We start from the raw sequence: 17,082 nt of genomic DNA, 5'->3' as shown, positions 1-17,082 counted from the left end.
CAATCTTATCACGTTAGCAATACTGTCTACTATCTATAGATCTAATTTTTCAATTCAGCCGAACAACTAGACCATTGTATTTCTACACCATCTTGTAGGTTTAAATTTCTATGAGTTCAAATTGAATTTCTAGCGTATAAGATCATATTGTTCTCTCAAGTAAACAGAGTACCCAAGTCACCTTAATAGGAGCTGCTTATAATGTACTTATATTTTGGAACAACAGAAAGTACGTTTAGATTTAAATATAGAACTGATGGAAGAGATTCCCACAGTTATAGGTGTTAGACGAGGTTGTAGTCTTCGCCAACATTTTTAATATCTCTATAGAGGACATATTTAAAACATGGATTCAACTTCGGAAAAATATTTCAGTACCGCGAATGACCAAGTCATAATGAAAGAAGTAATGACAGACTACAAATTACGTGTATAACTTGGAAAATAGAACAGAAGATTATAATTTTAGACTACGTATCATTGAATGGTATGAAAACCATATCATTTATAGACAAATTCCCAATGAGAACAAAGATACGGTAGTTACTGAAAATAAAATAATGCACCATTTCAAATATTTGGGATGTTATGTCTTACATGAAAGGGATATAGATTTGAATGCAAAATTAAATAAGCTCAGAAGTATATGCTAAAATATTCAGAGAAATTTGAAAAAATACCTAAGATACGTAAAGATAATCATATGGAATTTTTCAATACCATTACAGTGACAGTTCTAATGCATGGAAGTGAATCCAAAATAAAACAGAAAAAGATTAAAGAAAAAATTCAGGTGGCTACAATGAAATTTTTAAGAAGTATTTTGGGATACACCCTATTAGATAGAAAAAGAAATGTGGAAAGGAGACAAGAATTACAGGTGGATTTAATATTAGACAAAATAGCGCCATATGATACAACATGGATACATGTAGAATGGATGTCAGAAAACAGACTACTGGCAGCAGCTATGAGATAAGTGTTGAAGGGAAAAAAGGAATTTTGGTAGATTGTGGAAGAAATGGACATCGAAACAAGCTAAATAGTTTAAAACTTGAAGAGAAAAAGAAGAATATGTTTGGGGCAGGTTTTCTCCTATCAAAACTATGGTACATTATGAGCAGTATCTAAAATGAAAAAAATTACCTTTGGCTTCAGTACTCCTAGAAGGGGAATCATAGTTTGTAGTTACTCTACTGGCTGTTGGATCCGTGGTTCAAGAATTCAAACACAGATGAAGGCAATGAATTTTAGAGGTGATTAAAATTCTAAACACAGCTTCTTCTAGGAGGAAAGTGAAGCTGAGAGACCAGTATTGTAGATTTACGATTCATTAAAGAATCCTGTCTCTGATAGAGGGCTCGAGGCAAAATTTATCGGTCATTTCTTACTCATGCAGAATTTCGATGGTGAATAACCTGTGCATTGTTAACGGAATACATCTACCACGACAATCAATCGAGTAATTGTCTTTGGAGTCCATCACTATGGAGTAACAGTTAGCCTGCCTGACCATGAAACAAGCAGGCCCAGGTTCAATTCTGGTTGGAGTTTTTTTTTCGAGGTTTTCCCTCAACCACCCGAAGCAGAATTGTTGGATAACTTTTGAAATTGGGCCTCGGACTCATTTCGCGTTCATTAGTATAATTTCATTAATCATCTTTAATAGATACAGATTGACCAGGAAGACATGGAGAACGTGGTTCCAGGATTCACCTATAGATGGCATCTGTCTGCGGGAGCTGCACATATCCAGAGAAGCCGCAGATGCTTCAATAAGTGGACTGTGGTTAGATCAGGGGAGTGTAGCTCCCTCGGATAGATGGCTCCTTGGTGAGTCACGGAATTGACAGCGGCATGTCTCTCTGGTTGAGGATACAGCAGATTCAGGCACATGAATTGTGAACAGATGCCATCGATCTGAGGAGGCTGCAGAATATCACAGGTAGGCAGAGGTATGGTCTCCAGTTAGAACTGGATGCTGTGGCTGAATTGATATGTTGACATCATACAGTGATCATGAAGAGCGATTCTAAGTGGACTTCAACAATCTTTCCAACATCGGGAAATTGCATAATAAGTCTAAAGCTGCAGTGCCTGCGGGCCCTCCTCTGGGGGGGGGGGGGGAACTGTCTTTGGATTAAAAAATGTTAAAAAATTATCAAAGTCCTATAATTACAATCAGCTTCAATTATAATAATGTGGACAATTTTTCTTGTTGTGATTGATTTTGTTTATATATTTATGTGATATGTGTCCTGCACTATGGTGTCATGGTATAAGACATCCTGTCTAGGACTCGCGTTACGGAATGCGTACTGGTTCGATTCCTCATGGGGTAAGAAATTTTCTCATGAAATTTCGGTCAGTAGTATATGGCACTGGTGCCCACCCAGCATCGTGATACACTTGGGGAGCTATGATAAGTAGTGAAATCCGGTTACGAAAAGCAGCTATAACGGCTGGGAGGATCATCATGGTAACCACACAATACCTCCATTCTGGTTGGATGATCTTCCACCTCTGCTTCAGTATGTGGACGTGAAATCAGCAGGCGGCTGTTCGGTCTGAGCCCTTAAGGGGCTGTAGCACTACGGATTATTATTCATTGTTTCTTGTTCACATTAACACTTGTTTAAAACTTAAAACTTTCTTAGTTGAAACGTTAAAAGTGTTATAAGTTTAAAGAGGTTATGTACTGCCCGTGCCTCACTTCTTGAGCTGTTTCTTTGCGGGGCGAGACGCAGAGGGACAGGGTAGGAGGAGCTGCGTACAGCATGTGCCTACTACCCTACGTTCAACACATCGGCCTTTTCAGGATTCCTTTCGTCAGCTATGGAGCAAGATCAGCCATTGACAAGCGAATGTATAGGCTGTCCCCTCACGAAACAGATTATGTCCCCATCAATTCCTGTAACTAAACACTAATACCAGTTGTAGACTACAGTCTCTACAAGACATTATAGACCTAATCGCGATTACGGTTATCACGTGTACACATCCGTAAACTCTTTCCTCAATGGCAGTGTTTCTCAAACTTTTTCCACCGCGAAACCCCTTTTAATCTAAAGTGTAACTGCGGAATCCTTGTAATATTTTATTAGTGTTTAAATTAACAGGCAAGTGAAAGCTAGTATCTCAATAATTCTGTTCAGTGAGACGAATGTATTTGCTTTTTAAGCCTGCAATCTTGTTTTATGGCGGAAAGTTGTAGTCTCATTTCTATTGTACTTCTGCATTTTGTCTTTTCGATATTTTGTTTTAGTGAACAGATGCGCAGAGAATCCAGTGATGAAAGTGATAAATATTATGGGCATTTTCCGTTTTAGATGTTCATTAAACATATTATTATTATTACGCATATTCTTGGATTATTATTATTATTATTATTATTATTATTATCATTATTATTATTATTATTATTATTATTATTATTGGTGGTTTCATGTTATTATTGATTCATATTTCCGTAACATTTATATATTTTTATAATATCCACTAAGTATAAAATAGCCACCGGAGCAGTCCAGTCGGCTAAGGCGTTTGCCTATCGATCCAGAGTTGCACTCGGGCACGGGTCCGATTCCCGCTTGGGCTGATTACCTGGTTGGGTTTTTTCCCCGAGGTTTTCCCCAACCGTAAGGCGAATGTCAGGTAATCTTTGGCGAATCCCCGACTTCATCTCGCCAAATACCATTTCGCTGTGATCAATCCCATCGATGCAAAATAACCTAGTAGTTGATACAATGTCGTTAAATAACCAAGTAAAATCATATAAGGCTCACGGAACCCCAGAACATACTTTGAGAAATGCTGCTCTATGGTAATTCAGCAGTTGTCCAAACTGAACGAAGAGTGGCCTAGTGTGTACTTAAATTTTAGGAAATCGCCATCAGAGATAATAGCGATAGTGGTAACCACGATTCGAGTATCCAGTATTATAACCAGTGCGATGGCGTAGGATAATGTTTTCAGAACATGTAATATGCTGTCGTGCCGCCACGTTGCACCTCCCGTGACGTTCCGAGCAGACCTAAGAGGCGTGGTTATAAGCACTAGGGAACTCCCGGTTCAGGACGTGAGACACGGGCAGTACCTTATAACAGACGGGTCCCATTTTGACACAGGTGTGATGTCATCTTCAGTGTCTTTCGAACTATTGAAACTAAAACTACTAGTTCGAAAGACAGTGAAGATGACACCACACAGGTGTCGAAACGGGACCTGTCTGTCATAAGGTACATAACTTCTTTAAAATTATAACACTTTTAACGTTTCAACTAAGAAAGTTTTAAGAATTATTACTATTATTACTATTATTATTATTATTACTATTATTATTATTACTATTATTATTATTATTATTATTATTATTATTATTATTATTATTATTATTATTATTGTATGACATGTATTATTTATTGTACATGAAGGCGATTTTGGCAATGCTGACTTTCTCTATCAAAAGTTTTACTCCTGGACCTACTCTAATATTTTGTATGAATTTAGACAAAATTGGCAATATTGAGAATAAGCCTTGCAATTTTCAGATTTACAAGCAGAAAGGGTTATACTCGTAGGCTAAAATAGGCTACTTAACTTACATATGATACCGAAATATTTCCTATGCAGAATGAATGTGGATAACGTTCATTTTAATATCGTGACGCAATTCAAAATAAATATAGTAGCCCTATTTATTAAAGTAAACTAGCAGGAAGAATGAGTTCAGGTAAGCTCTGGAAGTGTTGTTTCTCTATCTTCAGCGTTAAAATAGAGACATTTGTAGTTTTAAACAGTTATGTTATGCCTATTATTATTGTTTAGTGGAGCAATAAAATTAAATTGAAAAAGCTTTAAATAATAATAATAATAATAATAATAATAATAATAATAATAATAATAATAATAATAATAATAAATTTATTATTATTGTGACACACCATTATCTTAATGGCTAGAGTGTCAGCTTTCCATGCTGTTAACCCAAGTTCAAATCACGGTGCGTCAAAGTGGAAATTGTGATGAACAAAGGCAGTGTTCAGTCGTAGGTTTCCATGGGGTAATCCCTTTTCCCCTACTGGCATTCTATCATTGCTCCATTAATCATCATCATCAACATCATCTAGTTCTACGTACATCACTTCCAATGGTGCACTGGGTGCAATGCTATTGCAGTGAATGAAACTACAACAATGGCGCATCACAAAAAAAAGATATTATTGTCCTTTGATTGTGCTTGCTCAAATATGTATAAGTCATGTCAACTGATACTGATATTTTTTCTGCAAAACTGCAATATTTCTAACTCAATGTCAGAAGTTGATAAATGGAGGGAATTAAAGCTGTTACAGAGTAACCATACGATTGCAATAACATCAAGGGCAAATAGGAGCGTGCGAATTAACGGGGAGGATAGGGGGATTTCCCCCCTGCTGGAAGGTTATCCCTCTCTCATAAATTCATATTAACATCCCTGCCAGGGATAACTTCTATTCCCCCCTCACAAAATATAATTGTTTTAATACAAGTATACTTTATAAAGTATAATGTAAGTAAATAAAATAATATTAATGTATTACCATCACTGGCAAGCTGACAACAATCAATAACTTAGGAATTACACATCTTATCAAGCCTGCTCACGGATATAATTATTATTATAATCAAGATAAAAGACAAGCAACTAAATGTGACCAAGCGTTGAGCCGTATGGAATGAGGATACAGTAATAATAATTTTATGTATGGTATTCTCTATCTAGGATTCTATCCTCCCCCTCATCAGAAAGCTTAATTCGCACCCTGCAAATAGGGATAGTGTTGATTCAATGGTTGGCAACAATTACAAGTGCCCCAGTGACTTTATTACTATTGGATAAAGCAGAATAACTACTAGTAGCTTTTTTGTCAATTTATCAGTGACTACTGTTCTCTCTTTGTCAGTTCATTATTTAAGACAGACCGTTCCCACTTGTCTTCAATGCCTCAAGTTGAATTGCCTTCAGAGCACACTATATACAGACAGAAACACGATAATATAAGCTAAGTAATTCTAATAATATATGACTAGGGAGATGGCACGATGGAGACACTGGTATCTAACCAGTATGAATTTATTTTTCAGGTTCTGTCTCTAAAATATCACTTTTGTAAAACAACAGATGTGTCTGTAACAACTACATCAAATTGGTATGGCTGCCAGTAAGGCTTCACAATACTTCACTTGCAGTCTGTTTCACAATTGTCTGTCTCTTTAATTGTTACTATTTACAGGAATGTTGAAGAAGTGAACACAGTGAAGTTGCTTGCGTCCCTTTCTTAATAAGGAAACAATTAAATCTGTGTTGAAATAAATGCATAGTGTTACCCGTATAAACTACTGAACACTGCAGTATAATCTTCACTATCACACTAGATAATAATAATTCATGCATTCATCACTTCATATTTCTCAAAACAGTTATGTCAGACTCGTTAGTTACTCACTATTATCACTGTGTCAGCACTGACGTATTTCAAACTTTATTTTGAAATAATCTAAAAAATGCACGTGACTTAATATTACCGGTACAGATGGTATAATAAGTAGGCCTAACATTAATTAACCCATTTTAACCTAGCATTACCATATGGTAACGCAGTGCAGAAAGGGATATAACTTGCTTCATACACATCCTTAATTAATAAAACTGGAATTTTTCTTTGTGAATCCAAGCTACATGATTGGTTCTTTCTTATTACATTATGTAATTACAAATTTATTATACCAGTTGGGCAAGAGCAGCTGCGCGATTTAGATATTGCTTTCTCAGCAGCAATTTTGGAGAGTAACAAGAAGTAAGATAATTTATTTGTTACTTTGATTAATTTGATTGTAATGTTTGTTGTCGTATTTTATTTATTGTTGATTGAGTATTCATGTACATCAAGCACAAGTTTATAATCCGTAACATTGTTGTGGATATAATACATTGTTTCTTACGTTACCATATGGTAACGCTAGGCTAATATGTTGTCACTCATTCTTTGTGCTCTCTTGCTACTAACAGTAAGATGGAGGAGTTGCAAGAAAGCACAAGTAACAAAATGTATGTTACAAACAGGTGTGTGAAAGTGCATGAGATACTTTTGGAATTAGAAAACGAAAAATTAGAGCATTCTACATACAACCACCAAAGCCCAACTTTGTATCTGACGAGAACTCTGCAGATGTAAAGGGCGGCATGTTCAACAAGTGGAAGGAAACCGAGTACTGAAGCTGGGGTTATTTTTGTTAATAGCGTGCACCAGATGATATTCCTTTTATAGAAGAAGAGGAAGTTGAAGAGTCATCTGTGATAGGAAGAGAATGATACCGTCAACATTGCAATGTGTGGAAATGGTGCCATCAGGGAAACGTAAGTGGATAAAACAGTATATTATAACAGTTCAATCGATTTCTCCAGAGAGTGACTTTTAAAGACAGAGATGTGACAAATCTTGTTTTCATTATAAAAATTCGCTTTATCTATGTAAAAACTGTTTTAGCCCATGTTCATATGGTTGTTAGATGTAGCTATACAAAATGCTTGGCAGCCAAGTAGAAGATCTGGCTCACCATTGAATGAATTAGAATTCAAATGGGGAATTTGAAGAAGTCGGGGAGCATCCCAAAGGGCAAGGGGTGACCGTCTACTTCCAAATAGAGCGATATTGGAGCTACGAGACGTGTCCAAAAAGTAAGTTTCCCTGGGGCCGTTTGCAGAAATAAAACACAATTTTATGGAAAGATTTATTCGAACAGATACAGGAATTGTTGAGCTATTTTTTCAACATATTTCCACCTGAATTGAGACTTCTTGTTACCATGGTATCAACAGAGAGGTGCAAACGGCTGTCACACACTGGTTCCGATTCCAGGCGGGAGACTTCTACGTGGGGCAAAAGTTGTTCCCACAGTGTGACAAATCTCTCAGTTCGAGTGGGATATATGTTGAAAAATAGTTCAACAATTGCTGTATCTGTTCCAATAAATCTTTTCATGAAATTGTGTTTTCTTTCTGTAAACGGCTCCAGGTAAACTTACTTTCTGGATGTCACTCGCAGAACATCTGATTATATAAGATACGATGGAATGGAACATTAGTGATTCCGATACCCGGAAACAAAAGACAGTGATGTGTTAGTGAGAATGCTCTTCCGACATACAGCTTCCTCAAAATTTGATGTAGCTTATGTTTTTTGTCATATCATAAGAAATGTTTTACCTTACTACCGAAATATGTGAAAATCACACAAAAAAATTATGTAAAACGTTATGTTACGAAAATGTGTTTTATTCATACGAGTATTTTGTGACAATAATTCTATTATGTATATTTGTTCAGATATTGTGAAAGTAATTTTCTTATTTTTGTATTTTTTGTATTATTTGTATGGAGTGTAGTATTGTGTGGGGCAGAAACGTGGACATTACGACGAAGTTAAGAGAAACAAATAGATGCATTTGAAATGTGAATAAGGAGAAGAATGGAACGTGTTAAGTGGACAGACAATAAGAATTGAAGCCATGTTGGAAAGAGTGGGTGAAGAAAGAATGATGCTGAAACTGATTAGGAAGAGGAAAAGGAATTGGTTGGATCACTGGCTGAGAAGATACTGCCTACTGAAGGATGCACTGGAAGGAATAGTGAATGGGAGTGAATGGTAAAGAGTTCGGAGCAGAAGAAGATATCAGATGATAGACGACATGAAGATATATGGATCATATGAGAAGACAAACAGGAAGGCAGGAGATAGGAAACATTGGAGAATGCTGGGTTTGCAGTGAATGATCTGACCTTGGGCAGAACACTGAATGAGTGATGAATATATTATTTGTATGCTAAAGTTCAGTTAAGTTCAATAAATTGTTTGAAAGATATCATTATAAGGCAACAACTCATTCTTTAAGATTTGACAACATAATGACCTAGGGTTACCATATGGTAACGCCCTGTAATTCCACATATTCGCTTCAACAATTGAAAACAAAAGCATTGTTGTGTTCAATTACATCCATTTAATTAGTCTATAACGAAATAAACGAAAAACTTGACGAAAAATAATTCAGGCTTTTAAGGGTTAATTTTGTTTTAGTTGCTCCACCCAATCACAATAAATTTTTTAAACCTAAGAGATTTTAAGGTGCAAAATATAGTACCGGTATTCAATATATAACTACAAAGAGTAATTAAAAATTAATAACAGAATTTGATTTTTTATAATGTTCTATGATTTTGAAGTGAAAACACTTATATATTATGTGCAGCTTGAATATTAAAATAAAATGAAAATAAAATTAACATTTTGGAGCGTGAGTACTGGTACCAGTATGTTGAAGTAACATAGTGATATGTTAACATATATTTAAAACTTGTTCTATGTTTTAAATAAATTGTCACAGATTAAAAATAAGATAAGAAAATAACTGATATAGCTCTATAGACAAAAGAAAGCTAGTCACCAATTGCTCAAAATAATGCACATTACTGATATTATTTTATATTCGATACACAAACATTACTTAATGGATCTTATACATCGAAGACTTTCTGTATTGAATTTCAAATGAAAAATTAATAATCACAAAACATGCCACGTTCAACTTGCTCCTGTACAATATATTACCTAAAATCTATTTGTATATCATATTCTCTTCTTGTTAAACATTTCTGAACATTTTCCTACCCAAGTTAAAGAATATTACTCGCTAGTACTTTATGATAAGCAGAGTTTTCCAAATTTACTGGCAACACATTGGCACTTTTATGGTAATAGGAAACAAGCAACTTCATATACACCTACATATATTATCAATTTATAAACATGTTATGTGCCTATTAAGGAAATAATAAACCCCTGATTCAGAGTTTCAAATGCTTGAAATCCACGTTCATAAAATGTTTAATTTCAGAAGACTGTGCTACTTGTGGAGGTTAAAGCCTTACATTTAAATTATGATTTACAGGGAATTTTTAATGTTACCTAATATTGATGCCAGAAATAAAAATAAGACCTCTAGCATGTATTAGGTGATGTCCAGGTGGCGAAATAGGGACTTAATTCCTGCACTTATATGTACTTAAACGTTGCTAAAAAAATGTTGTACCGGGTATATTATTTGTTTACTTAATTAGGTCAAGATTTCGACACTGATATTTCACCTGTTTCACGTTGGTGTTTCCTGGAAGATAAAAAAAATATATATCCCATGCTTAAAGAAAAATTTTTCTACTGTCAAAATGTCTACTAATGTGAGTATTTAAACTGACAATGCGTTTAAATATCAATAAGACTATGAACAAAAACAGGTAAAATGAATTGTAGTTTCTGTATTTGATATGTTAACATTCTTAATTAAAAAGGATTGATGGTACTACAATGTTATCAAAAACTTTATAGTGTGAGCATTTCTACTTCACTATAACGTTTACTACACTCTCTTGCTTGGAAACAATAGAATTACACTTTGCAACTTCCAGTTTCATTTTGAAATATAAGAAAGGAATGTTTTCTATAAATCTTTTCTTAAATATCACTAGTTGATATTAGCAAGATCATTGTGAAATCATACAAATGTTTATGTTGGAACTGCACACACTCACTAATACAGTAGCAAAGTTAATAATGTAAAATTGGGTACATTATAAAATCTTAAGTTAGTATTAAAACAACAGTATGTCGATAAATCGTCACAACACAGAACACTACTTGCCATGATATTGAGTAAATGGCAAAATAATAAGATAATGAGGTGTATTCACACTACATAGTGAGGAAGGTAGCTGTTCAAAGCTTCTGCATCTTGTAACGTTCCCTGTCTCCGGCCCAATATGGAAATAAGACTTTTTGCAATCAGCCTTAGTGTTTACTTATTTGTCATTTTTATGGCATCGGAGCATTGAACGAAATAGATGGTATCTTGAATGAGATTTCTACTTATTTTGTTTGTTTGGTGGATAGTTTTACCCGCACAAATATCCAAGACGCTTCACCCAATGATACGGTACATAACAGTATACAGCATTCTTGCTAAGAAGCTCTGAATCCGAGGTTCCTTCACTGTCTCTTAAACACAGCCCCTGTATGTTGCTAGTAACAACACTACCTGGTGGGTGAAAAGGGAAATTTTATAGGAATTTGTGCGATGCGTTACTGTTGTTGGTGGATATAGATGATGTCATGGCAGCAAGCAAACAGATCTTCAAACTGTTTAATTATTTGTGCCTCAGTGAGAAGTCTGGTGGACTTCGTGGCGTGGAGCAATGTCGGAATGTCAACCTCCAAAATGCAATTCGAAAGTCTGGACTGTAGAATGCATAGATAAATGGATTGATGGCTGAATTGATCCAACCTGAAAAAAGAAAGAACAAAATGTCCATTTGATTATGTTACATCCAGTGCTGTCATGGTAATTTTTCTCTTGGCCATACGTACCACCCCTTGTTTTCTCCCTTGAAATATATTTTACTCTCCTCTCTCTATCTTTCCGACTGTCATTTAATGATTTCCTTAATATTAAAGAAAAAGTAAAGAAATTATTTTGCTTTACATTTTAATTGTACAAGAAGCTTGATTTAAAGCTTGATTTAAAGAATACACCATGTAGCCCCACTTGTCTCGATGGATCTTGGAGTGTGTATTTGCAGCACTTCTTGTTTTTCAACCATTATTTTATATAATTCTGAATTCAAGTGCTGCAGAGGTCGAAACTTTTCGTTTATTAACGTCAAAATACATTAGGAACAGCAAAAGATGATCTAAGATCTGTACAGATCTCCGCGTACAAAACTTAGGCACCCACATGCTATATGGCTCCATACAGACGAAATTTTCTTTTCCCCATACGATTAATTAAAAAAATTGTAGGTTCCCATACGATGTACGGCCCCATATAGCCTCCATGACAGCACTGGTTATATCTGTACAAAGAACTATCTTAATAACAGCTCCAGTAAGAAAATTGGCTTCATAATTTTACTGCAGTAATATTAAAAGTAAGTACCGGTAATGTATTAATAACAATAATTTAAGTCCAGCCATGATCCAGTTCACATTAATGCTATATTTCTCTCGATATGCCAGCACTTAATTACAATGACTACTGCTACTGCTCATAGTCTGCAATCTTATAGCATTAAAATTGCATTAAGTAATATAGGGAGTCACTATATTTTGAACTATTTTTGCTTCTATACTTCATTTAGAAATGGGAGAGATGCTGCAGATTGATTCGTCTTCTACCTTTCTGAAAGTAATATGATCAAATTTGAAATGTTAAATATCAAATGAAGTAAAAAAAAAAAGGATTTATGTCCTTCTCACAGGGTCTAGTTACTGTATAAGTCTCTTTGTATTATCGTGTGTTGTCTCAAGTGATGGCTCTCTCTCATGCTGACCGTGCTATCAAAGAATCCGTCACTCATAGGCTTATTTAATTATTATGATATATAATGTCCGTCTGCTGTCAAAAAAACTGAAAGTTAGAATTTATAAAACAGTTATATTACCGGTTGTTCTGTATGCTTGTAAAACTTGAACTGTCACTTTGAGAAAGGAACAGAGATTAAGGGTGAATAATTTCAAGGGAAAAATTATTCCGGGGCCGGGTATCGATCCCGGGACCTCTGGTTGAATGTACCAGTGCTCTACCACTGAGCTACCCGGGAACTCCACCCGACACCGTCTCAACTTTTCCCTTTATATCCACACAACTCGCGTGGGCTGACGAAACGCCAGAGACCCACAATGAGTGCACACAATCTGTGTGACTTGAAATTGTGGTTTTCTGTTAACGTACACAGTAACGTATATATTATTCAAATCTGCTTTACAGGGAGCTTCACCTGAAAGACTAGATTTGCATAAGAGATTAAGGGTGTTTGAGAATATGGTTCTTTGGAAAATATTTGGGGCTAGGAGGGATGAAGTTACGGAGAATGGAGAAAGTTACACAACGCAGAAATGCACACATTGTTTTCTTCACCTGACATAATTAGGAACATTAAATCCAGACATTTGAGATGGGCAGGGCACGCAGCACGTATGGGCGAAACCAGAAATGCATATAGAGTGTTAGTTGGGAGACCTGAGGGAAAAAGACCTTTGGGGACGCCGACACGTACATGGGAAGATAATATTAAAATGGATTTGAGGGAGGTGGGATATGATGATAGAGACTGGATTAATCTTGCACAGGATAGGGACTGATGGCAGGCTTATGTGAGGGAGGCAATGAACCTGCAGATTCCTTAAAAGCCATTAGTAAGTAAGTAAGTAAGTAAGCAAGTAAGATATATAATATCCCCTGAAAGAAGGGACAGCAAGGTAGAAAAACACCCAGGAAATAAAATCCAATATATGAAGTTAATTATAGTTAATTAATAGAGTGTCCCAACAAGAACGTCAGATTTAATAATGTGAATAAATGCAACAAAAACAGATAACAGAACAACAGCAAACCAACAACAAGACAATGGCGCAATGTCCCAACAGTGTGTTGTTATTGTTGGATTTGCAGCACGATTTGAAGGCGCTCCAAAACAATTGAATGTACGAAAGTGCTCATATTTCTTTCGATGTCAAGGCAATGCTCAGTGCATATGAAAGAGTAGCGTCTCTGCAATACAATCTAAAATAAGTGCTAAGGAAACGCTCATTACTTAAATGTTTCCTCATTTTATAAGTGACAACTATGAATTCGACCCTACATAAACTGATTTTTTTTCTGTGCAGTGTTACACCAAACTTTAGGTAGAACTACAGGAATTAATAATAATAATCCATGATGCCACAGCCCTCGAAGGGTCAGACCTACCAGCCAGCTGCTGGTGTCACGTTCACATGCTGAAGCAGAGGTGGACAATCATCCAACCACAATGGAGGTATTGTGTAGTTAGCACGATGATCCCCCCCAGCTGTTATACTGGATTTCACTACCTATCTTAGGTCCCCAAGTGTATCACGATGCTGGGTGGGCACCGGTCCCATACTCTGGCCGAAATTTCATGAGAAAATTTCTTCCTTCATGAGGACTACAACCAGCGCACATCCCATAACGCGAGTCCTAGGCAGGATGCTTTAGACCACGACGCCACGGCGCGGGACCTACAGGAATTAGTGAAGGCAATATGAAGTGATAACTTTACCTTTATCATTACAGGACTGGAAATCTTGGCCACTAAGGATATATTAGTTATGTCAAGCAGAGTCTAGATAGAGATGAAAACTCTTATAAGAAGCCTGTGTTGTGCATTAGTGGTTAGATAACTTAACAGAATGTAAGGGAAATAGTGACAGGGGATTTATGAAATCCCTTGGATTGTGTAAAAAGTCTTTATTCTTGTAACCTATGCAAATGAGTTTACAAGTTTCAAATCTTCTTCGTACTACAGCCTGTTACACACATTACAAATGTAATCTAGCTTATTGTTAATAAAAGCCACTGGCGTAGCTCAGTCGGCTAAGGTGCTTGCCTGCCGATCCGGAGTTGTGTTCGGACGCGGGTTCGATTCCTGCTTGGGCTAATTACCTGGTTGGGTTTTTTCCGGGATTTTCCCCAACCATAAGGCAAATGTCAGGTAATCTATGACGAATCCTCGGCCTCATCCCGCCAAATATCATCTCGCTATCACCAATCCCATAGACTCTAAATAACCTCGTAGTTGATACAGCGTCGTTAAATAACCAAGTAAAATAAAAACTATTGTTAATAAAATGCTTCTTAAAAATAACTACAAAGTTCTTTATGCAACACTGTCTTTCTTTAACACTGATCACATTTAGAGTTTGCACATATTTTACAGATGATGTACATGCATTATTATTTTATAGTTGTTACATCTTGTAAAATTCTTTGTCGTTCCTTTTTGCATTGTCTACACTTTCTAACACGCTTTTTTACCACGTTTTAATTTTACCAGTTCAACATTTTTACTTTCATTATTATCTTGTAGGCCTATTTTATTGCTTCAGATAAGCACACATGTAGACTACTCTTTCAACTTTTTTCACTTCCATAACAGATCAATACTGTTTCTTGCAAGAAAAAGAAATTGACTGGGTGACTAGCTAAGAAGAAACTGCCTACTGAAGGATGTACTGGAAGGAATGGTGAACGAGAGAAAAGTTTGGGGCAGAAGAAGATATCAGACAATAGATAACTTTAAAATATATGGATTGTATGAGGAGACTAAGAAGAGGTCGGGAAATAGGAAAGATTGGAGAATATTGGGTTTGGAGTGGAAGACAGGGCAGAAAACTATGAACGAAATGACTGACTCTTGTAGATGTTATAAATTAAATTTTCATATAGGCCTATACTGTAGATATATAATGGATACCAGTACTTCCATTTTTTAATTTTGAATAACAACTTTCCTTGTATAAGTGGGCTCGTCTAGCTTGCAATTGCTCAGCTGACTTATCAGCATATGATGTCATGATTTCTTTCATTTATATATTTCATTTCGAATCTGATATCTATCAGCTGATACAATAATGAAGATGATGGTGCTGCCTCTACAATCAACTTTAGGGACTTTCTTGTACACCTTACACAAAGGTGTTTAATTACACATTTTCCCAGTTTGCATGTCAAATATCTAAGTTTCATGTGAAAAAGGTCACATGCCTCAGCGAAATGAATAAACTGGAAAGATCTTAATAGACTATATTATTATGATCCGCCATTAACTAATAAAATAGTCTATTATACAATATAACTCGTCGGCCCAAAATGTCAATACAACTTCTAAAGATCATGTAAAACATACTACTGTACATAGTAGACTAATGTGGATATGGAGAAGAATGGATCATGTGAAGTGGACAGACAGAATAAGAAATGAAGCTATGTTCGAAATTGGAAAGAGTGGGTGAAGAAAGAATTATGCTGAAACTGATCAGGAAGAGAAAAAGGAATTGGTTGGGTCACTGACAGAAGAAACTGCCTACTGAAGGATGCACTGAAAGGAATGGTGAACGGGAGTAGAGTTCGGAGCAGAAGAAGATATCAGATAATAGATGACATTAAGATAAATGGATCATATGCAGAGACAAAAGAGGAAGGCAGAAAATAGGAAATATTGGAGAAAGCTGGGTTTGCAGCGAAAGACCTACCCTTGGACAGAACAATGAATGAATGATAGTAGACTAAAAGAGCCGCTAGGGAACATATTACAACCCATAAGAAAAAAACAGAAATGATCAAATGAAAGATGGCAGTAAGAGTTCTGAGACATTGGAATAGACAGTTTTGTGCAAAGTGCCGAATGATGATGGTGGTGACAATGACGATGAGAAGGAAGAGATGATGATGTTGAAATGAAGAAAAGGGGGAGAAAAATAAGACAGGAGAAGTTGAAGGATGAGATAGCAGCAATCTCCCATTTGGGTAGTGCCAATTTCTGTTATGCTAGCATCTGTGTACTAAAGTATTTAATGCTTGGTTTTGAGTTCTTTACTTACCCAACCATGTGAGAAATGACATGAGCATTGCTGGTATTTGAAAAAATGGTGTTAATAAGTAGATTATGAAGAATGGGAGCCAACAGGCGATGAAGCCACCCACAACAATGGACAGCGTCTGCGCCGTTTTGCTTTCCCTCCTGAATGAAGAGACGCGGCTTGTTGGCTGCAGAGGGAGAGACATGGTCTGCATCCGGATGTCCACCGATGTCACGTCCAGTGCAAGCGACTCTGGCCGGGACGAGTTGCGGTTGTAGTAGCTCGACCTCGACGACTGTCCAGGGATGGACTGGTGGTGGTTCGTTCCATCCCCACATGCAGTTGGGCAGTAGCTGTAGTGAGGGGAGCGAAGAGTTCGCGGACCATGGTGGTGATAATGATGGGTGTGATTGTGCTGGTGGTGACTGGTGAACTGTATCCCATCAGCATTGGCAATACTGGAACACAAAACAATATTGCTATTATTTACAACAGATGAATCACCACAATTAACTCAGTCAATGTGCAACTATACCAAAAGCCAGGTTATGAACTGACTAAACCGGAAGCAACATTCTGTTGCTCTCTTTCTGAGCTCTATTGCCACATAGTG

General features: G+C 36.4%; 1 protein-coding gene and 1 non-coding gene across 5 annotated transcripts in view; both read right to left on the bottom strand.

Annotated features, from left to right (window-relative positions):
* Positions 1-925: 925 nt before the first annotated feature.
* Positions 926-17,082, bottom strand: part of LOC138711999 (probable G-protein coupled receptor No18) — a 1,860,709-nt gene continuing 1,844,552 nt past the window's right edge. For all 4 annotated transcript variants that reach the window (XM_069843351.1, XM_069843353.1, XM_069843352.1 and 1 more), the window contains 2 exons: positions 16,491-16,927; positions 926-11,376 (listed from right to left, as the gene is read on the bottom strand). In XM_069843351.1, the coding sequence (XP_069699452.1) occupies positions 11,240-11,376; positions 16,491-16,927 (574 nt within the window). In that variant the 3' untranslated portion in view covers positions 926-11,239. The remainder of the gene's footprint in view (positions 11,377-16,490; positions 16,928-17,082) is intronic.
* TRNAN-AUU (transfer RNA asparagine (anticodon AUU)) lies at positions 12,620-12,691 on the bottom strand. The gene has a single exon. It is a non-coding gene; the product is annotated as a tRNA-Asn (tRNA).

The sequence above is a fragment of the Periplaneta americana genome, chromosome 13 (assembly GCF_040183065.1).
Source record: "Periplaneta americana isolate PAMFEO1 chromosome 13, P.americana_PAMFEO1_priV1, whole genome shotgun sequence".
NCBI classification, from domain to species: domain Eukaryota; kingdom Metazoa; phylum Arthropoda; class Insecta; order Blattodea; family Blattidae; genus Periplaneta; species Periplaneta americana.
This window is presented reverse-complemented; position numbering and strand designations above follow the sequence as displayed.